At 44.1% G+C, this 24,542-nt stretch overlaps 3 protein-coding genes across 8 annotated transcripts in view; 1 reads left to right on the top strand and 2 right to left on the bottom strand.

Moving 5' to 3' along the window:
* Positions 1-8,837: 8,837 nt before the first annotated feature.
* On the bottom strand, positions 8,838-16,009 carry mvk (mevalonate kinase). 3 transcript variants are annotated; one of them, XM_053653800.1, is made up of 13 exons: positions 15,883-15,968; positions 15,446-15,676; positions 14,269-14,341; positions 13,866-13,965; positions 13,110-13,257; positions 12,830-12,977; positions 12,489-12,644; positions 12,268-12,371; positions 11,558-11,603; positions 11,310-11,400; positions 10,778-10,897; positions 10,235-10,388; positions 8,838-9,265 (listed from the first exon to the last, which is right to left on the bottom strand). In XM_053653800.1, exons 3-13 carry the CDS (start codon positions 14,298-14,300, stop codon positions 9,114-9,116), a joined length of 1,251 nt encoding a protein of 416 aa, XP_053509775.1. In that variant the 5' UTR covers positions 14,301-14,341; positions 15,446-15,676; positions 15,883-15,968; the 3' UTR covers positions 8,838-9,113. The 3 variants fall into 3 exon arrangements, with proteins under 3 accessions (XP_053509775.1, XP_053509776.1, XP_053509778.1); XM_053653801.1 differs by lacking the exon at positions 15,446-15,676 and having other exon boundaries at positions 15,883-16,009; XM_053653803.1 differs by lacking the exons at positions 14,269-14,341; positions 15,446-15,676; positions 15,883-15,968 and having other exon boundaries at positions 13,866-14,236.
* mmab (metabolism of cobalamin associated B) overlaps positions 15,673-24,542 on the top strand; it is a 47,193-nt gene continuing 38,323 nt past the window's right edge. The window contains exons 1-9 of one of the 4 annotated variants that reach the window (XM_053653819.1): positions 15,677-15,992; positions 16,581-16,645; positions 16,779-16,872; positions 16,959-17,016; positions 17,245-17,317; positions 17,436-17,533; positions 17,712-17,776; positions 17,904-17,963; positions 18,083-18,206. In XM_053653819.1, the coding sequence (XP_053509794.1) occupies positions 15,892-15,992; positions 16,581-16,645; positions 16,779-16,872; positions 16,959-17,016; positions 17,245-17,317; positions 17,436-17,533; positions 17,712-17,776; positions 17,904-17,963; positions 18,083-18,167 (699 nt within the window). In that variant the 5' untranslated portion in view covers positions 15,677-15,891 and the 3' untranslated portion in view covers positions 18,168-18,206. The other 3 variants (XM_053653817.1, XM_053653818.1, XM_053653820.1) reach the window with 3 other exon arrangements.
* LOC128625480 (BOLA class I histocompatibility antigen, alpha chain BL3-6-like) overlaps positions 23,910-24,542 on the bottom strand; it is a 7,486-nt gene continuing 6,853 nt past the window's right edge. Inside the window, exon 8 of the mRNA XM_053653816.1 lies at positions 23,910-24,542. This exon is cut by the window's right edge and continues 151 nt beyond it. The gene's annotated coding sequence lies outside the window, so the exon portion shown is untranslated.

Genomic DNA, 24,542 nt, shown 5'->3' with positions numbered 1-24,542 from the left:
ACCATCACCTATACACACCGTTACACACCATCACCATTACACACCATCACCTATACACACCATCACCTATACACACCATCACCTATACACACCGTTACACACCATCACCTATACACACCATCACCTATACACACCGTTACACACCATCACTTATACACACCATCACCTATACACACCGTTACACACCATCACCTATACACACCGTTACACACCATCACCTATACACACCATCACCTATACACACCGTTACACACCATCACCTATACACACCGTTACACACCATCACCTATACACACCATCACCTATACACACCATCACCGTTACACACCATCACCTATACACACCGTTACACACCATCACCTATACACACCATCACCTATACACACCGTTACACACCATCACCGTTACACACCATCACCTATACACACCATCACCTATACACACTGTTATACACCATCACCATTACAGACCATCACCGTTACTCACCATTACAGACCATCACCTATACACACCGTTACACACCATCACCTATACACACCATCACCTATACACACCGTTACACACCATCACCGTTACACACCATCACCTATACACACCATCACCTATACACACTGTTATACACCATCACCATTACAGACCATCACCGTTACTCACCATTACAGACCATCACCTATACACACCGTTACACACCATCACCTATACACACCATCACCATTACACACCATCACCTATACACACCGTTACACACCATCACCTATACACACCATCACCTATACACACCGTTACACACCATCACCATTACAGACCATCACCGTTACTCACCATTACAGACCATCACCTATACACACCGTTACACACCATCACCTATACACACCATCACCTATACACACCATCACCTATACACACCGTTACACACCATCACCGTTACACACCATCACCTATACACACCGTTACACACCATCACCTATACACACCGTTACACACCATCACCGTTACACACCATCACCTATACACACCGTTACACACCATCACCTATACACACCGTTACACACCATCACCTATACACACCGTTACACACCATCACCATTACACACCATCACCGTTACACACCATCACCTATACACACCATCACCTATACACACCGTTACACACCATCACCTATACACACCGTTACACACCATCACTTATACACACCATCACCTATACACACCGTTACACACCATCACCTATACACACCGTTACACACCATCACCTATACACACCATCACCTATACACACCGTTACACACCATCACCATTACACACCATCACCTATACACACCATCACCTATACACACCGTTACACACCATCACCTATACACACCGTTACACACCATCACCATTACACACCGTTACACACCATCACCTATACACACCGTTACACACCATCACCTATACACACCATCACCTATACACACCGTTACACACCATCACTTATACACACCATCACCTATACACACCGTTACACACCATCACCTATACACACCGTTACACACCATCACCTATACACACCATCACCTATACACACCGTTACACACCATCACCTATACACACCGTTACACACCATCACCTATACACACCATCACCTATACACACCGTTACACACCATCACCGTTACACACCATCACCTATACACACCATCACCTATACACACCGTTACACACCATCACCGTTACACACCATCACCGTTACACACCATCACCTATACACACCATCACCTATACACACCGTTACACACCATCACCATTACAGACCATCACCGTTACTCACCATTACAGACCATCACCTATACACACCGTTACACACCATCACCTATACACACCATCACCATTACACACCATCACCTATACACACCGTTACACACCATCACCTATACACACCATCACCTATACACACCGTTACACACCATCACCATTACAGACCATCACCGTTACTCACCATTACAGACCATCACCTATACACACCGTTACACACCATCACCTATACACACCATCACCTATACACACCATCACCTATACACACCGTTACACACCATCACCGTTACACACCATCACCTATACACACCGTTACACACCATCACCTATACACACCGTTACACACCATCACCGTTACACACCATCACCTATACACACCGTTACACACCATCACCTATACACACCGTTACACACCATCACCTATACACACCGTTACACACCATCACCTATACACACCATCACCGTTACACACCATCACCTATACACACCATCACCTATACACACCGTTACACACCATCACCTATACACACCATCACCTATACACACCGTTACACACCATCACCATTACACACCATCACCTATACACACCGTTACACACCATCACCGTTACACACCATCACCTATACACACCATCACCTATACACACCATCACCTATACACACCGTTACACACCATCACCTATACACACCATCACCATTACCATTACAGACCATCACCGTTACTCACCATTACAGACCATCACCTATACACACCGTTACACACCATCACCTATACACACCGTTACACACCATCACCGTTACACACCATCACCATTACACACCATCACCTATACACACCATCACCTATACACACCGTTACACACCATCACCTATATACACTGTTACACACCATCACCTATACACACCGTTACACACCATCACCTATACACACCGTTACACACCATCACCATTACACACCATCACTTATACACACCGTTACACACCATCACCTATACACACCGTTACACACCATCACCATTACACACCTATACACACCGTTACACACCATCACCTATACACACCTATACACACCATCACCTATACACACCGTTACACACCATCACCTATACACACCATCACCTATACACACCGTTACACACCATCACCTATACACACCGTTACACACCATCACCTATACACACCATCACCTATACACACCGTTACACACCATCACCATTACACACCATCACCTATACACACCATCACCGTTACACACCGTTACACACCATCACCTATACACACCGTTACACACCATCACCTTTACACACCATCACCTATACACACAGTTACACACCATCACCTGTACACACCATCACCTATACACACCGTTACACACCATCACACACCATCACCTATACACACCGTTACACACCATCACCTATACACACCGTTACACACCATCACCTATACACACCATCACCGTTACACACCATCACCTATACACACCATCACCTATACACACCGTTACACACCATCACCTATACACACCATCACCTATACACACCGTTACACACCATCACCATTACACACCATCACCTATACACACCGTTACACACCATCACCGTTACACACCATCACCTATACACACCATCACCTATACACACCATCACCTATACACACCGTTACACACCATCACCTATACACACCATCACCATTACCATTACAGACCATCACCGTTACTCACCATTACAGACCATCACCTATACACACCGTTACACACCATCACCTATACACACCGTTACACACCATCACCGTTACACACCATCACCATTACACACCATCACCTATACACACCATCACCTATACACACCGTTACACACCATCACCTATATACACTGTTACACACCATCACCTATACACACCGTTACACACCATCACCTATACACACCGTTACACACCATCACCATTACACACCATCACTTATACACACCGTTACACACCATCACCTATACACACCGTTACACACCATCACCTATACACACCGTTACACACCATCACACACCATCACCTATACACACCGTTACACACCATCACCTATACACACCATCACTTATACACACACCGTTACACACCATCACCGTTACACACCATCACCTATACACACCGTTACACACCATCACCTATACACACCATCACCATTACACACCATTACACACCATCACCATTACACACCGTTACACACCATCACCTATACACACCATCACCATTACACACCGTTACACACCATCACCTATACACACCATCACCATTACACACCGTTACACACCATCACCTATACACACCGTTACACACCATCACCGTTACACACCGTTACACACCATCACCTATACACACCATCACTTATACACACACCGTTACACACCATCACTGTTACACACCATCACCTATACACACCGTTACACACCATCACCTATACACACCATCACCATTACACACCGTTACACACCATCACCTATACACACCGTTACACACCATCACCGTTACACACCGTTACACACCATCACCATTACACACCGTTACACACCATCACCATTACACACCATCACCATTACACACCGTTACACACCATCACCTATACACACCATCACACACCATTACACACCGTTACACACCATCACCTATACACACCATCACCATTACACACCGTTACACACCATCACCTATACACACCATCACCTATACACACCGTTACACACCATCACCTATACACACCATCACCATTACACACCGTTACACACCATCACCTATACACACCATCACCATTACACACCGTTACACACCATCACCTATACACACCGTTACACACCATCACCTATACACACCATCACACACCATTACACACCATCACCTATACACACCGTTACACACCATCACCTATACACACCATCACCATTACACACCGTTACACACCATCACCTATACACACCGTTACACACCATCACCTATACACACCATCACTTATACACACTGTTACACACCATAACCTATACACACCGTTACACACCATCACCTATACACACCATCACCTATACACACCGTTACACACCATCACCTATACACACCATCACCTATACACACCGTTACACACCATCACCTATACACACCGTTACACACCATCACCTATACACACCATCACCTATACACACCGTTACACACCATCACCTATACACACCGTTACACACCATCACCTATACACACCATCACCTATACACACCGTTACACACCATCACCTATACACACCGTTACACACCATCACCATTACACACGTTACACACCATCACCTATACACACCATCACCTATACACACCGTTACACACCATCACCTATACACACCATCACCTATACACACCATCACCTATACACACCGTTACACACCATCACCTCCTGTCTACAGTTAACCATCACCATTACACATCATATGGTGAATTTTTCTGTGAGGAAATTTTGTTTAATGTTTATGGAAGGAGTCTCCAGTGTCAGTGCTTTGTAACAGAAGTAAAGCTGTAATTAAGGTTTTTGACAATTCAGAAAAGAGAGAGAGGAAACACAGTTCTGTGAGAGAAGGACTGTTTATAGCTGCTATAACAAGTGAGAACTAACTAACTTGTTTTGAATGATGAATGTGTGTGTGTGTGTGTGTGTGGGTGTGAGATTATACCGACCTATTTAAGGGAGACAGGATGAGCGCATCCTCATTTTGTGCAGATTACATTAGAATTTAGATTACATTTCATAAAGTGCAAGATTCTAAAGGAGGACACACACACACACCTAAGTTTTTGTCGTTGAGAAGAAAATACACACAAGTTCTACTTAAGGAATACATTTTGACAGCACTAACGTACACTAATCACAGTTAGTGTAGTGTTATTTTTATAACAGAACAGAAGTGTGAGTGTGTGTGAGTTTTTCGTGAGTCGGCGTCAGCTGTCATCTTTGTGTTGTGTTCAAGTGCATCTTTTCAAATTGACTAGTGCTGATGTGAGCTTGGAGTGTCAGTGACCTTACACTTACACACACACACACACACACACACACACACACAGTTGTCAGTGTGTACTGGTGTGAGGCAGATTCCTCCAGGTCACTCGACCCTCGCCTTTCACTTCACACCACCACTCCACATAACACACACACACACACACCTCTCTTGACCCTGACCTCAGAAGCAGGACAGCAGCTCCTATTCAGCATGCCAGCAGGCAGAGCCAGGGGTCAAAGGTCACAATGTCTCACGCTCGACTGCCGAAGGATATGCGGATCAATGAAGGGGTCACGACGCCATACACACGTGTGTGCGCGCGCACACACGCGCACACACACACACACACTGTCCCTCATGCTACAGCTAACACTTAAACTCCGAACAGAATTATTAAGAACATGCATGATAAAAATGTCTCTCTCCCTCCCGTCTCTCCCTCCCTCCCTCCTGTCTCTCTCTCTCAGTGATGTGATTATGATCAGACAGCTCAGCAGTGACTGAATTCCAGCAGGGAGGTTTTTCTTTTGGAAATTGCGATGAAGGAAAAAAGGAGTGGGGGATGAAGGGATTTGGGGGGGGGGGGGGTCAGTGAAACACAGACGGCAGGAGGGGCGCATTGAGGGAAAGGTTAAAGTTCACAGCAACGCCTCCACAGCGCGCGCGCGCACGCACACACGCACACACACACACACCCCTCCCTCACTTGTGGTACGGCCCGTCTGGCAGTGCTGCACCGCTAAAGCCATCTGACATTTAAAGGAATGAATTAAAACAACAGAGGGGAGAGAGAGAGAGAGAGAGAGAGAGAGAGAGAGAGAGACAGGGAGAGAGAGAGAGAGAGGGAGGGAGAGACAGAAACAGGGAGAGAGAGAGAGAGAGAGGGAGAGAGAGGGACAGAAACAGGGAGAGAGAGAGAGAGGGAGAGAGAGGGACAGAAACAGGGAGAGAGAGAGAGAGAGAGAGAGAGAGAGAGAGGGAGGGAGATAAAGGAGAGAAATCAATTACTCCAGACTTCCCCCAAATTGACCTTTTTCTCTGCCAGCTGCTGGTTGGCCAAATTTCAAAAGCGCCAACGGGGCGCCGGCCTCATAACTCTCCCCATCATCACACCGTCAGAGACACAGAGAGAGAGAGAGAGAGAGAGAGAGAGAGAGAGAAGATGAAAAAATAGATGGAGAGAAAAGAGGTGAACAATGATAAAATGATTTGGTAATCCACTTTCACATAAGTGCTCAATTTAGAGGCCGACAGAGACCGACAGAAAGAGAGACCCAAAGAAAGAAAGAAAGAAAGAAAGAGTGGACAAGACAGATGCTGGATAGATGGAGTGATCCACTTTCACAGAGATGTATTAGTGGGTATGCAAGCTTATTAATGTGTGTGTGTGTGTGTGTGTGTGTGTGTGTGTGTGTGTGAGTGTGTGAGAGAGAGAGAGAGAGAGAGAGAAATCCCTGATGTGCATCTCTGTTTAAATCTGTCTTTTCCTCTCGTCCTCTGGAAAGCGCTGTGTCCCTGCTCGCGTCCTCCATAATCCTGTTACTGTACAACACTCAAGCGCGCACACTCTCTCTCTCTCACTCACAGACACACAAACACACACACTTTCTCTCTCTCTCTCTCTCACTCACACACACACAAACACACACACTTTCTCTCTCTCTCACTCTCACACACACACTCTCTCTCTCTCTCACACACACACACACACACACTCTTTCTCTCTCTCTCTCACACACACACACACTCTCTCTCTCACTCACACACATACACACACACACACACACACACACTCTCTCTCATTAGAGCTGATCTGGTATACATGTCCTAGCAGAGATTAAAAGGCGTTATGTTAATCCAGGCGATCTCTCCGGGAGGATAAAGCCGCTCTGATTTGATATCTCGGAGTGTAATAATCAGAGTGCATACTTAATAATGAAGTGTTTATTTATAGTCCGCTTCGGTTCATATGCTAATGAGTGTGAGCGCGTGAGCGTTGATTAGCTGAGCGCTGATTAACGCGCTTGTTTCGGGAAATGCTCGACATCAATCAGGCGGTAAAAAGGTGAAATCAGTGGAAATGAAGCTTATTAAAACATCTGACGGGTTTCTCTCCTGCTGTCTCTCCTCACTTCACTTCACCGAGACCAACAACGCACAGAATTTATTACTTTAATATTTACTGAGTGATTATTATAGGAAATATCCGATTGTTAGGGTTTTAAGAAGCGTGTCGTTACACTGTGTGGAAATCTGTCTTTTCCTTATAACAAACAAAAAGAAGAAAACCTGACAGAAGAATCATTTCAGCGTGGATATTGTTCATGTCATTACTGTAAAAGTTAACATTACACTTATAAAAAAGTTCAATTCTAAGCCTGTACATGATGAGCTGTACGGAGTGAAGAGGAGCTGAGGTGCGAGGTGGTGTGTACTGTGTGTACTACATGGATCCTGTGCAGTAATTCCGTTCCTGTCACTCTGCTGCCCTCTGCTGGATGAAAACGACACTGAAACAGAACCCAAACCGCAGCCACATTACAGAGTGCGTCATTTATCTTCAGTGTACCTGTAAAAGATCAGAGAGGTGAGTTTAACAGCAGTAACAGAGAACGATTTAACATTATAGATCTATAAGTCCGCGAACGAGCCTTGATGTACGGACAGCCGTCGTTTCTACACTTCTGGTTCAAGATACACTCAGGGGTTCTTGCGTTTCTAAATGTTGGTGTTGTTACTATATTCACCGTTTTGTCAGTTGAGGCTCATCAACACACAACATGATGTTTATGATCAAAACACTCTCATGATGATAAACATGTGCAATTTTTTTACGTGTAAGATGTAACAGTAATTGTTAATCTTAGGCTAGAGCTAAATAATAATAATAATAATAATAAAGCAGTTCCTACTGTCTTTCAGGCTAACTTGCTAATCGCTCTTGGCTGTTAAAGTGATACATGATACCAAATAATAATAATAATAATAATAATAATAATAATAATACACCTGCATTCAGTCAGGATAATCCAAACATCTGATTTATTTTGAAATATAAGGTTAGTTTAAATAAGTAAGAGATCCCACAGTGCATTAGATATCCCGCTAGCTTTGATGTTTTTTTGCTTAAACAAAGCTAGCAAGCGAAAACTGGAAGATGTCATTCAGGAGTCTTACATATAATGTTGAAATTTGTGTCCATTCTGTTCATCAATACTGTAATCACAGATAGCATACTGTATATAACACTGTTGGTGAAGCTGTAATGTTCCTCTGTAGTGTGTGTGTGTTCAGCAGGTCTTCAGTATTTGGTGAGGATTTCGAGGACGCTGTGTGTCAGTGAGGTGGGCGAGTGCATCAGGACACCCGGCGCTCCGATACTCGTCTCCCGGCAGTCAAACCCGACCTGCTTCAGCTCCTCCATCACGTCTCGCACCACGGACTCGTCTGTGTCTGGAAGAACGACGTGAGAAAAACCAGTTCATATTAACATGGAGTGTATAACTGATTATGACGCATCGATATATAAATCAACACACTACTGTTACCTACACACTCTTGTTATTGTTGTCAACAATTAAAGTGTAATTAAAGTTTCATTTTATTTGTACCGAGTCTTTTCAGAACGCTTTACCAACACATCTGATGTAAATGTTTACATTCCTGTTAGCTCCTTCTCGTCTCCGCGCTCACTCTGGCTTTACCTTGTCCATAACAAGAACATCACAGCTACACACGAGATACAGAAATCATTAGCCCTGGTCGTCCAGCAACAGTGTTCATGTTTGTACTGTTAGAATGTCTTGTTAAATACATCCATCTTGATAATGTTGTAAAACCACAATTATGTCCATTAAAAATGTTATCACTGGCAAATTACTGTGGTATAAAAAGCAATAAATCACACTGGGAAGTGCTGTGATAGAAATACAATCAGTTTTGGGGGCAGTAATATTAATCCAGCCTATTGTTGATCATCTTTTCTATAATACAAAATGTGTTTTAGGCCTTACTTAATATATCTGATGTGACATGTAATGTTTTTCAATCACGCTACTCATGAGTGATAGAGATATTGGGGGGAGGGGGGATATTTTGAGGTGTTCTGCATACATAGAATCTAAGATGCAGCAATGTTCTCTAACCACCGTAATCACACTGAGGTGACACCACAACCTGGTGTGTGTGTGTGTGTGTGTGTGTGTGTGTATTACTAATAGTGGCTGACAGTTTTATCCAACCAGAGGTTAAACTGGTAGCCATAGACCTCCATTACCTGTTAGCTACATTAGCATTATGTATTAGCGCTAGTACAAAACTAAAGAACTTCAGAAACAGTCCAAATGCACTGATTTATAGTACAGGTCATGCTCTTGATGTCAGAAGTTTGGTGTGTGTGTTTCTGGTGGTGAAGTTTCTGACCTGGTGTGAGGAGTGTGATGGCGCAGCCTCCTCCCCCCGCTCCGGTCAGTTTACTGTGAAGGCCGTGGGCGAGTGTGACGTGGCACAGTGTGTTCAGAGACGTGTGACCGACGCCCATCACGTTCAGGTGGTGCTGGTTGATGTCTATTAAATCCTGAGGAGGAAAACAGAGTGAGTGTGTGTGTGTGTGAGAGAGAGAGAGAAGGAAAAGAAATGAAACATTTTGGAAAACTAGTATTGTAAACTCTGAACATCACCACTCACACGTGTTTAATTTAATCTATCATTTTAATATCATTAAATGAGAAATTTCAGCGATATTTTTATTTATTTCATGCAGCGTTTTGACATTTTGGGTAGATGTCCTCAAGATCAGGTTTTGTTCTTGTATATAAGAGGAAAATGAGCAACATGAAACAATTCAATATGAAATAATTGATTTGTATAACTTTAAACCCACAGTAAGTAAGTACACTGGTACTTGTGAGAAGAGTCCTAGCTGCTGTGTTGTCCTAACTCTTAGCGAGAGGTACTCGTGTGTACCTCCAGCGTGCTGTAGTGTTCGGCTGAAGCTCCCTCTGTAGCCATCTCAGCAAGTGTGCGCTCACAGATTTGGGACACGGCGTCCACTGACTCCAGCACGGGCGTCATCACAGACGGGTACTGCACCATACACAGTAATATTGAGCATTGTTTTCTCTTAACATCTACAACTTGTCAGGCATTTAACATTAACGTCTTACTACTTGGAACCCTCTTAGAAAAAAGGGTTCTTTTATATAATTAGTGATTCTTAGCCTCATAAAGGGTGCTACTTGGAACCCTCTCTGATATGAAAGCACTGTTGTATGGTTCTATACAGAACCTTTAAGGTTCCTCTAAAGAAACAACCAAAAACCCATGAGAGATTGTCTAATAATATACACTCACACCTGTATACGAACACAGTAAGACCCCTGCCTCTACGTGGAGCCCTTTCTCACAGGGAAACACTCTGTAATAAGGTTCCACACAGACCTTTAAAGGTTCCTCCAGAGGAACAACTGAAGAACCTGTAAGCAGTGAAATGACTCGCCTGGTTAATTCTGTCCTTCACTCGGGAAACAAGGAGTTTGGTGCTGCGCGGTACTTTAGTGTTGGTGAGGAGGATCCTCAGTGTGGGCACCCTGCAGACACACACACACACACACACACTAAATTGTGTATATTCTCACAGTGATAAAGCAGAACAGGTTTACTCCACCATTTAAAAAACTTAAACAGAGGACATGTCCTTGAGAGTGTGAGAGAGTGTGTGTGTTTGGAGGTGAAGATTGTGTTTACCTGCTCAGTGGAGAAATTTTCCCAGCGTGGTACCGCAGAAAGCCCCCTGCCGTCACACACACACACACACACACACACACACACAGTGTGAAGCTTCAGCAAATCAACCTTTCCACTTTTTATAGCAGAACAAATAATCAGTCTGTCTTCAGGTACACACTTCTGAACATGAGACGTGGTGATTAATATCTGAAGATGTTTTCAGCACTGAACCTAGAATCTTCCACACTCTACAGAGTTTTAGTTTATTCTCCTCAGCTGTAAAGTCAGTTCTGTAACCGTATCAGCACGGGAACACAACACACCTTTACTGCAGACTTTAGAAGCAGAATTTACCCAGAAAGCTTTGCAGATGGATCATATTTCTTTATAAAAACAGGAAAAGAGGCTCTGTCTCAGCGTGACTTCACAGGAAGTGCTTTCAGTCCACGTTCTGTAGATCTGTGATATAGTTACGACTCTTTTCCTCTGAAAAACGATTCTGTCTTCCCATTTTCAATTTACAGCAAAGAATGTTACTGTTGTTACTGATAAATGGTTTTTCTGTGTTTCGTCACAGAAAGAAGTGTTTTAAAACCCTGATAATCTACACAGCATGAGTAGTAACAGGAATGCATCTGTCAGCATTAAAAACACACAAGAGTTCCTTTGAGTTAAATCATTTTTAAAAAGCAAGAATTATTATCAGTAATAAGAGCGCTCAGTCTCACCCCACGTTCCCACAGCGTTGTCGACTCCTGATGGGTTGCCATGTATGATCTTTTCACCCTGAAAGGCCCAGTTATTGATCAGCTCCAGCTCCTGTTCACTCCACCTGAAACACACCACACGCTCCATGGGTTACAGTAGACTAACACAATACAGCAGCATGGTGGTGTGAGTGTGTGTGTATGTGTGTGACAGAGAGAGAGAGAGAGAGAGAGGGAGAGACCTGGCTGTCTGCTGGCTCTGAGTGAGAGGAGAACTGATGGTTCCTCTGGCAGTGAGCAGAGCAGCAGAGACACACACACTATACGCAGCGCTGGAGCCCAAACCTGCTCCTGTAGGCAGCTCAGACCACACACACACCTTCAGACTGGGCAAGACTCTGAGGTTAAACACACACACACAACAATTTTAATAAAATAACATTTACAAAACACAAACAGGACCATTGTTGAGTAGCAGAAGCTTCTTCTACACAAGCTGGGACTTCTCTGGTAGCATGACATCATATTATGTCACTCATAATCTAATAGGTTGTTACGGTGCGCGACACGGACTAGCTCTTACTCGGAGTCGGCGAACACACACAGGTAGGTGTAGAGGAACGCCAGCACCGCCATGCTCCTGGTGTCTGTGGATCCATCAGCGATGGCTGTAAACTCCCTCAGCTTCTTCACCAGCTCAGTGTCCAGATCTGTAGAGCTCCTACACTCACCTACACCCCATCAGGAGAAACACACACACACACACACACACACACACACACACACACACACCAGGGCTGTGTTCATGTACAGATAAGAAGGAGTGTACACACTGTATGGGAGTATGAACTGATCAGCTCTACCTTCACGGTGAGACAGCAGCGGTTTCAGCACATGGACGTTCCAGCACATGAAGGTGTCGATGTTGGGAAGACTGATGGACACTTCAGCTGCAGACGTGACCTCCAGCCGCAGATACGTGCGCAGGTTCAAGCTCACGGCCAACGCAAGCTGCTCAAGAATGTTAACAGGAAATCTGCTATTAACAAACCTATAACCTGAGCTCACGCGACAAATCCTGAGTCATCAGACACACACACACACAAAAAAGAGCTGGTATTCAGTCATTAAGACCAACGAGGTCTGAGGAGACTTGTTTAATCTCGTCCACAGGTGGCACCACTGCAGTGCTGGTCTGTGTGGACGTGTGTGACAGTTACAGTTGGTATTTATGCTAAATGAAGCCTGGTGGATCAGTAAATACTTCACAGAGACACACATTACTGTATTACGCACTCAGTACGAGTGTTTCAGGACTTTCCACAGGGCTGGAGATAAAATTCTGCTCTTGTACAAAGTGATATTCTTCCAGATTGCAGGGAGATTTGGACCCATCTGAACATAATATGAAGGTTCAAAAGGTGAAAATATCCAAATTTATGTTAATAAAAACAAACGCAGGTAATAAATGTCCACCTGCAAGAGTGAGATATTTCATTTCAAATGATTTAAAGAGCGCCCTCTACAGGCGGAACAGCACATCTGCAACATTATTTAAGTTAGAGCAGCCAGTTCAGATCAGAAACAGGGAATACGGTGTGTATAATTGGAGACTTTACCTTCCCGTGCACTACAGCATGCTCTCCGTGCAGGATGGATTTCCCCGGAGCGGAAATGAAACACTCCTGAACCGGCGCCATGTCTGCAAAACATCCAGCACTAGAAACCCACCCACATTCCGGAAAATCCCTAATCAATACTGAACTCCTAATACGGGTGGTAAACCAATATTAGCCACTATACGTAGAAGCACAGTTTACAGACCACCGCCCACGTCCCGAATTACACACTTAAACATATAAAACCACACGGGATTAAAATATCACGAATAAAAATAGTAAACAAATTTGATAATTTTCTGCCTGAGAGTCTCTCCGACTTCCTCAAACACTGATAAGAAGTAAAATCCGCCGCTCGGTGACCAATCAGAAGAAGGAACTACACGAACGGACGGACACTGACCAATCAGAGCGCACGTCGCCACATCGTGTCATCAGTCGTCTTACAGCTCACCCCGCCCACTCAGCTACGGATACTGAGAGAGGACAATAAAGGACGGTTACAGAGAAGAGGGTGTGCATTACTTATAATTAATAATGAATTACTTTTACAATATTGTTCATGAATAAACTGCTTCATTTAATTATTTCTGATGTTTAAATAAAATGTATTATTGTTGTTATAAAGTGCTGTATATTAAACATTATTTACACACAATGTACAGACATATCTTATAAAATATAACTAAATAATTATATGTAATAATTTGTATATAAAGTTATATCTTTTGGTAAATAAATTTGTTGGTAAAAGTTTTAGTGTGGGTCAGAAAGTTTCCAGAGAAAGAGACTGATTTAGACAGAAGTCCTTTATCCGTTAACAAAGTGTTTCTTTAGTAATATTTACCTCTGTGTGTATTTTATTTCACCTTTCAGTCATTTATACCGTTTACACTTTTGGGGTTTACACATAACTTTCTGAAAACTGATTTTTTTTAAACAGTATATCTACATATTGTTTATACAATATAAGTTCAGAAAATGTGCAACATCAAAACGTTATGCAAATGATTGTAATATAAGTATATTAAAAGATCTACTAAAATGTAAAGACCTACAAATTACAGACAAAATCCGTTGTATTTATTTCAACGGACAACGTTGAGTCGGAGACGGTTTTTTCCTTATGCAGTTACAGGCCGCGTCCACAAGAGGGAGCCAGAGAGTTTACTCACGATTCACTGTACATTACAAGCGTTTCCACTCGGTTTGGAACACGTCCAAAATGGCGGCCAGGATGATACAAACTATTTAGGCGTTCTAGTTAGAATACAGGTTTGCGGATTGGAACGAGCCAGTAGACTCACCTACGGAGAACAGATCCGTGCACACTCACGATTTACAAAGTATTGTTTAGTACAGTAGTGCACGAGCTAGTGCGTTCGAGTCTGAACTTTTCATTGGAGTAGTTAACACTATCGTGATAAACACCTTCACATATTTCGTTATTAATTTTACTCCTATTTCACTAGAAAATGGCGCCGATACAGTTACACAAATATGACCACAAGATGGAGCCAGAGTGTTTCGTGCGTGTAATAAATTCTACAATAAATTCTATCGCCGTAACTAAAGCTTACTTTACGTGACATTGTGTAAACAAGAGTAGTCTGAAGAAACATTTTAGTCTGTTAATGAAACCGTGAGGACGAAAGTCTGGACACAGCCGCTATTCCACACGCTGGATATTTGCGATTTGGAACAGGCCCAAAATGGCGGCCAGGATAGTAGGCAGTATCTAGGCGGTCTAGTTGAAGCGCAGGCCCACAGAGTAGCACAGACCCAGCAGAATAGCAGCTCCGCCCACTCACCTACGGGTAGCAGGAAGGCCAAATTTGATCAGTGTAAACATTCCCTATTTCCCGATTTGCGTACTTTCGTTTTGTATAGCGGTACACAAGCTAGTGGATTCTAGTTAGATTATATAAATTGTAGCTCGGTTAACAGTATCGTGAGAAACGTTTTTCCTCAGATTTCGTTATTAACTTTAGTAAATGTGCTGGATTTAACCACCCACCGTAGTGTAATGGCGTCATTAGCTTTGCGTCGCGCTGCACATCGTCACTGTGTGCTTCAGTTAATAACATGTTTAAAGTCACAGCAGCTTCTGTGTGGAAACCTCCGAAGGTAATAAACTAAATTCAATGAATAACATTGTGCTGTTAATCACCTGGGTTAGCAATCCCAATGAGAATCCGGGTCACGGATTTGAACAATTATCTATATCCGGGTCACGTCAGGTTTTAGCCGTTGGTTACCATGGTAACAAGTTATAATAATATCAAGAATGACACTATGAAAGAAGCTAACCTGATACATCCAATGATGTTCTGTCTGTCTTTGAACACAGGAAGCAAAACCATGTTGAAACAAGTCAGATTAAAACTACATAATATTTAGAGCACCAAAATCAGTGGTATTAAATAAACTAATAGACATTTTGGATATTAAAGAAAGGTGGTTGTTTGGTAAAACTAGCGATAATTCATAACTTGTAGCATGTGCTGTTAGTAGGTAGATGTTAGAAGGTGCCTCAGTAGATAGAAGTTGGAAGAAAAAGGTTTTTATGAAGCAGTTTTCGACTGCAGTGTCTCTATATCAGTTCTGGGATTTAAACTCATAACCTTCTGGTCACAAACAGAAAACCTTAACTGCTGAACTCTGACTGTTTTATTAACCGTGTCTAACCTCTGAATTCTCTTTCACCTTTCTGAGTTTTGGAACAAAGTCCGAGCGAGATCAGACGATTCCCAAAATTTACACCAAAACAGGAGATAAAGGTTTCACAATTCTTCCATCTCCTTTTCCCTCTCTTCACTTTATACACAGACATGAACACGTTCAACCTCAGCGTTTACACCGGCATTATTTCACACAAACTGTGACGGTTTTATGTCCTTTTTGTTCTTTAAGGATTTTCCAGCACTTTCACAGGAGAGAGGCGGCCGAAAGAGGACGGTGTTTTTGAAGCTCTGGGTACGACGGACGAGCTCTCGTCTGCCATCGGGTGAACTGAACACACACGTTTATCTGTTTCCTCGTGTTCACAGCAGTGTACCAAAGTCTTCATCATACACACTCTTCCCTCCTTAGGCTGGCTAGAGAGTTCTGCCTCGAGAAAGGACACGCCTTCACCCATCAGTTAGACAAGGTGTGTGTGTGTGTGTGTGTGTGTGTGTGTGTTGGTGATCGAGCATTAGGTTAATCAGCATGTTATATTTTCCATATCCCATAGGGGTAGAGATGATATTTTAATCAGTTCCTCACAACAATATTGTGTGTGTGTTAAATATCACAGTCATATAAGGCTGTGTGTTTGGATGTGTATGACCACCCTGAAGAGTGCCACTGACAGCAGCTTTGTCGCTTTCTTTTCCAGATCCAGTGTGTGCTGCAGGACGTGGGCTCGAACATGGCTACTCCTCGCTCATCAGCCCGAGAGAGCCACATAAGTGTGTATCCAACTTGCAGTGTGTGTGTGTGTGAAAAAGAGAGGAAGAGAAATAAACAGTTTGAGTAGTAAGAGTATGTACAGTGTGTTATTTTCAGTGTTTTTTCCTGCTACACCAGAGAAGACGCAGTTCAGCAGTGAGCCTGTGGCAGAGTTGGAGAGTTGGATTGATGCCTACACGGACGAGCTTCCTCCTCTTACACACTTCATTCTGCCTGTAAGCACATTCACACAACCCTAACTGTGTGTGGTGATATGTGGAATCTATGGTACTGGTACCAAAGGTTCTTGTGCTTCTGTTTGTTGGAAAATGCCTCTTTAAGACTCGATTGTATTCCATTCTGGTTTCTTCTGGTTTCTTCTCTTGTCCTCTCACTGTGGTTTATGTTCTGCAGTCTGGGGGGAAATGCAGCGCTGCCCTGCATGTGGCTAGAGCTGTGTGTCGCCGGGCCGAGCGCTGGTCAGTGACACGCACACAAACACACACACACACACACACGCACTCTGTAGATCTGCATTATTGTTTAGCCATGTATCATTATGATGTCATTGTTGGTTCACACGTGTCACTTCCTGTGTCTCTGCAGCGTGGCTCCTATAGTGCGTTCAGGTGAGGCCGATCCCGACGTCAGCAAATATCTCAACAGGTGAAACTCAGGAGTTTGTTCCAAATCTTCCCTTAAACTCTGATTTAAAACAAACAGAAATGCTGAACCTTTACGTTGCACTTCTTTACCTGCTCTGAAGTCCTGCCTTTATTCCACAGGTTGAGTGATTACCTGTTCACACTGGCCAGATACACAGCTATGAAAGAAGGAAACATGGAGAGGATCTACAGGAGACCCGAATGAATTTCCACAAAATCAGAAATAAACTTTCTTTTAACAAAATTATTCGGTTCCTCCAGATGTTTATCTAAATCGCATTTATCTCGACTCTGTGCTGAAAACTTCTCTCTCCCTCCTGACACTAACACTAGGTGGCGCTTTAACACTGGGTTTGAATCACACTGAATTATGAGCATGTTTACTGTATGAACATTTTCCTGCTGAATTCTGATCTCTGCCACTAAAACACGACATTGTTATTAAGACTAAACTTCACTGGCTGTAGAGTTTCACTGAGATTGTGCGAGTGATGGTTTGGTGTAGATTTTACACGCTTAAAGTTTTAGCTGCGAGTCAGAGGGCCCCAAAGCCAGAGCCTGCGCTGCATGTATAGTCGCTTTTATTAAAGCCTGTAATATAAGGCTATTCTGTTATATTTATTTATTTATTATTCAATTGTTTAACAGGGGATGAGGGGGTTTGTGGGTCTGTGCTCAGGGACCCATTGAATACGTTTACATGGACAACAATAATCTAATTATTGACCTTATTCTGAATAAGACAATATTCTGATTAAGGTGTTTACGTGAGTTGCTTTTAGAATATTCCATTGTCTCCTAATCCATCCCTGTTTATTAGTGAAAATGCTGAAAGCATTTACAGAGTCAGGGTTGAGAAACATCTTTAAAACGTCTTCAGTAGTGAGATCACGTGATCAGAAGGTTGTTAAGTGATTAATCACAGCGTGTCTCTGGCTGACTGTTAATCACGTGACTTTCTGTCCCTGAACCGCTCTGACACTGAAATGAAAGTTCAAAACAAAATACAACATGGAGATAAAAATGATTTTCTAGAATATTAAAAGGAAACCGTCGGGGTTACGCATGTAAACCTGTTCCCTAAGAAGGGAACAAGACGTTGCATTTAGCATAACACTATGGGAGTACCTCTAGTGCGTGACTGGTATCTGAAGCTTGTGTAAAATCATGCCTATTTATAGGCCTGCCATGATCAGGTGACGTGGCAATTAAGTGCATCACGTGATATAAATATGGCACCTGTGAACCGCGCCATCAACCTCTATTATTTGAAGCGAAGACGCAATTCACAGGCCTGCCCTGGTATGACAAAGCTACGTAAGGTACGCGAGGGTACGGCCTGTTCAAAAAGACCCAAGCCCGAGGGTCACTGCAAGACGCTCGAGCCCGGGGTGGAATGAATGTCGAGGCTGTAATAACGAATTAATGGGTGTACCCCTTTGGACAAAGCCTTCTCAGAGGCGACCGCCCTAGTGGAATGAGCCCTTATGCCTAGAGGCGTAGTGAGACTGCGCGCCTCATAAGCAATAGAGATTGCTTCCACTATCCAATTAGAGATGCGCTGCTTTGACACAGCATTACCTCTACTGTTGCCGCCAAAGCAGACCAGCAGCTGCGCCAACATACGCCACTGGCCAGAGCGGTGGACGTAAGTACAGAGAGTCCTTACTGGACACAGCAGGTGCATTCTCTCTTGTTCCAGTGTGGGGAATGGAGGAGGGCAGAAAGCCTGCAACACCACAGGGTGGGCAGCCAATGTATGCACCTTATTAATATAATCTGGCCTAGGATACAGGAAGGCCTTGGCTAATCCAGGGGCAAAGTCAAAGCAGGAAGGATCAACAGAGAGAGCTTGTAGATCTCCTACTCGCTTGAGAGATGTCAGGGCCAGTAGAAGACCTACCGTTAGCGTCAGAAGCTTCTCAGAGGCTGACTCTAAGGGCTCAAATAGGGTCCCGGACAGACCTTCCAGGACCACAGAAAGGTCCCAGGAAGGCATGCGCGGTCTGCAGATGGGCCTCAGCCGGCTGACATCACGTATGAACCTCGAAGTTAGAGGATGTTGCCCCACAGAGGCTCCATCAACAGGGGCGTGGTTGGCCAAAATTGCGGCCACGTAAACCCTGATTGTAGAAGGAGCCCACCCACTGAGAAATGTTCTTGTAAGAACTCCAGGACTGTAGCCATTGCGCAGTTCACTTGGTCTACGGTGGAGCCCTGCGGATGGGAATCTCCCATGGAGTGCCATCTAGCAGGGATAGTACTGGCCACGAGCTGGCCAATAAGGTGCTACTAGTAACAGACATAGGCAAACTCTCGCTAGAACTTGTGGGAGCAGAGCGATCAGGGGAAAAGCGTACAGATGTGACCTCGGCCATATGTGCACTATGACGTCCAGCCCTAAGTGTGCGGGAGGAGTGAGGGCGAACCACAGCGGCCCGTGTGTTGCCTCCTCGGAAGTGAACACATGCAGTCCCGCTTGGCCAAACCTCGCCATATGGCCTGCACAAATTCCTGGGCCTCAGCCCCTGACTCAACAGGATGTCTGCCCCCATATTCCCAGAATGTACATTGCACTCACTGACAAACTTTCCTTCTGCCCAGAGAAGACTTAGTTGCGCCTGCCTGAACAGGGGACGTGGACATAATCCTCCCTGGTGGTCAATATATGAGACCACCGGTGTGGTAAACACATGGTAACTTCTCAATTGAGGTAGAAGGAATTTCAGTGCTAGAAATATTGCCCACATTTCTAGGCAATTTATATGCCGCTCCAGATGAGGGCCACTCCAGAGACCGTGAGCTGGACAGCTGTCTAAGACCGCACTCCAGCCCGTGAGGGAGGTGTCTGTCATTACCATCTTGCGCTAAGGAGACACCCCTAGAGTGCGACCCAAGGCTAGAAACCGGAGACACTCAAATTCTCAGAGCACGTAGGCATCGCCGCGTGACACTGATTACTCTCAGAGGCTTTGTCCTTGGACAAAACCCCCAACTTCTCAGCTACCACTTAACAATAGACCTGTGCAATAGGCCCATAATAGTAATAGCTCCAATAGTCTCCCAAGATCCAGCTTTATCTTGCTCAGTGTTGCTAGGATTGAGCCTGCGCATGTTGGGGATAGAAACGCCCTCATCATAGTAGAATCCTTATAACCCCTAGAAAAGTTGTCCACTGCACTGGGGAAAGCATACTTTTCTGAGGTTCAACCTGAGCCCCAAGCTCTTCATGTGGGCAAGAACAACATCTCGATGTTGAACGGCCAGTTCCCTGGATCGTGCTAGAATTAACCAGTGGTCCAGATAGTTTAGTACACGGATGCCCTGGAGTCACACTGGAGCCAGAGTGACATCAATGCACTCTGTGAAGGTGCGAGGGGATAAAGCTAATGATATTTATATGTGGAAATATGCACCTTTTAGATCTATCGTCACAAACCAGTCCTCAAACTGAATTTGTGGAGTAATAAGTTTGGGCATCAGCATCTTGAACCTGTATGTCTGAAGAGTACAGATCAGATGAGGCAGATCTAAAATTGGCCGCATACTTTTTTGCGCATAATTTTTTGTGGACCAGGAAATAACAGCTGTAAAAACCTCCCTCCCTCAGGGAACGGGGTACATGTTCTATGGCCCCTTTGTCTAAGAGGGATCTTACTTCCTGCACTGTCGGGCTCTGGTCTGTGCCGACTACTGTGGTGAGCACACCTCTCAACCGGGGGGGTCAAGCTCTAAACTGGACCCAGTAACCCCTTTCTACGGTAGACAGAAAACATGGAGACACATTTGGCAGTAGTTTCCATGCTGCCAGACTGTCTTTTAATGATGTTAACTATTCCACATTCTATTGGAGGGAAAGCATCAGATTTTCGTTGCCCTGTGACAGCTTGCTGACCACAGAACATTGAAAACTTGGGACAGCCTTGGCTAGGGGAGGCCCTACAGTAGTACGGGCGGCTAACTGCCCTAACAACCACATGTCCCGTGATACGCCCCTCCACGTCCCCTCAGGACCGCTGTTCTTTGCCTGCTTGGCCTTTATGACCATTCTCAGATCAGGCCTAGTAGCAGGCCAGGACTGTGGCTGCCCGGTTCCCCTGGCTGTCTGCGGGGGTTGGCGGGCTGCCATACTCACCTTCTGGGTCTCCCTCACACTAGTGCTGGCCCGGGCTCTACTCGTGGATGCCCGGGTGAGCTTGAGACAACAGGGAAGGAACTGGCTGAATGCCGCCATATGTCGAGCTCACACAGCAGATCTGCTTGGTAGGTCTGCAACACTGTCATTGTCTACAGTGACCCACAAGCAAGACTACTACCGCATAGGCCTTGTCCACCAATGCCACAGTGGCCTTACACTGTGGTTTGGATGGCAAACCTGGCCCCCCTAAATTATCTGCCATCAATGGAGAGAGGTAGCTTGCAAGCACCTCCTCCACCTTCAGTATAGCTAAATAGCCATGCCGTTCATGCCCCACAATGGCTGAATAATCCAACATTGTGGGGTTATAAATACGACTTATGCATGGTTTTCCTCCAGAAGCCTGATATTTTGTCTTGAAGAAAGGGGAGTTTCTGCAGTGTGAGGGATTTACTTTCACTGGGGAGAAAAAGGCTCATCCAGCCTTAGTAATCACTTCAAACAGCTCTTTATATGCTGCTCTCAGTTTTTAGCACATCCTTCTGGCTCCTCGGAGTCAGAGAGGAATTATTACTATTATTTTTGTGCGTGTGTTTCTTTTCTCTTTTGGCTTTCCATAGCGAAAGGAGGAGGTCCCAAATCCAGCGGAGAGCCGAACCCGGAAGACAGAGCAAGAGATAGAGCAGCGCTCGTCTCCGGCTCCTCTTCCGGATCCATAAGAGATCCCCTGGACCTGAGACGGCTAGCTGCCTCGGCAGCGGCCAGCCCAAGTCCACGAGGCTCTGAAACCCAACTCGCTTCGGCTTCCGAGAAGAGCACGAGTTGCGAGCCGAGCTGATTAATGTAGGCGTTACCATGCGCAGCCTCTCGAGGGCTGCCATCGCATGCTACACCGCTAAACACTTCACCCAGAAAGTGTGCACTATTCCCCGTGATGAAACGGGAGCAAGCCGTAACACACTTCCTGAATTCTCTCACTCATATTTTTCGCTCTTGCTCATTCCTTTTTTTCTTCTTTTTTTAAAGGGATAGAAAAGTTCTGGAGATTTTGAGAAAAGATAGCGAGGAAATGATGCGTCTTTTGTTTCTTTACACAAACAACTGACATGCAGTCTTTCGCTGAAGATAATAGAGGCCGATGGCACGGTTCACAGGTGCCATATTTATATCACACGACACGCTTAATTGCCACGTCACCTGATCATAGCAGGCCTATAAATAGGCATGATTTTACACAAGCTTCAGATATCGGTCACGCGTGAGAGGCGCTCCCATAGTGTTATGCTAAATGCAACGTCGAAGTTCCCTTTGAAAGGAAAGCCACTGGTTTGTGGACAGAAAGAAGGGGACTGAGGCGAGTTTTCTGTTCCAGATGATGGTTTTTACTACAGAGTGTAGATGCAGATGTTCATCAACTATATCAGGTCACATCCTGAACACACACTGAACTTCTAGATCAAGAGCAGAGTTTAGTGAACAAGGACATGTGCAGGAATTCCATCAGAATCTTTCCTAAACCTTTTTAATATGAAGGACTGTGTGACTGGACTGGGTTTGTGGAGTTATTCACTAATACATATACACTAGATTCTCTTTTTTCTCATTATTACGGTTAAGACGTCAATTCTAACCCGAATTCATAAGAGTTTTTTACAGTTCATCTTTGGAGTGATGCAGTGTGTGAAATATTACCACCGTAAACTAAAGCTTTTATCTGAAAACTATCACATTATAATAATAATCATCATATAACGTCTCACATTATATCACATTATAATGATAATAATAATCAGAAATCATTGTAACGTGTCGGTGTTAAGTCTTTTATTATAAAAAATATTCAATAAAAATGGTTTTAACTTTAAAGTCTCACAAGATTGTTTTCCTCTGATAATAAATTGGACACAGTTGTAAAATAAAGCTCTGCACACAGACTGAAGAAAATAGACATTATTGGTTATTACACAGACAGAACAGAGGGATTGTGGGAGAGATTTGGGTTGTAGAAATGTGAAAACGTATTGAATGGATTATTTTTTTTGCTTTAAACTGAGTTCAGTAAAAAATCATGGAGTCAGTGCCGTGACATTTAGTAGATTTGTGTTTTCCACGTGTGGAGAAAAGAAAAGCTTTGAGTGCTGATCATCAGCATGAACTCCTGCTTCTGCTGTGTTCACTCCTGTTCTTTTACACTTTAGTCCAATCTGTTCAACACGGATCAGATCTGAAGATCCCGGTTCCTGTTCTTTTACACTTTAGTCCAATTTTTAGAAATGTAGAGAGTAAAGAAGCTCATACACACTCCTGAAACAAACACACTATAATATAATGATGTTCAACTGCAGCTGTGTGAAAATTCACTACAATAATCACACTGATACTGTTTACATCAAAACGCTTTAAACACAATTACATCTCAAGCCTGAGGAAATCACAATCGGT

This window comes from Ictalurus furcatus, chromosome 22 (genome assembly GCF_023375685.1).
Source record: "Ictalurus furcatus strain D&B chromosome 22, Billie_1.0, whole genome shotgun sequence".
NCBI classification, from domain to species: Eukaryota; Metazoa; Chordata; class Actinopteri; order Siluriformes; family Ictaluridae; genus Ictalurus; species Ictalurus furcatus.
The sequence above is the reverse complement of the archived record's forward strand: the minus strand, read 5'-3'. Positions and strand labels throughout refer to the sequence as shown.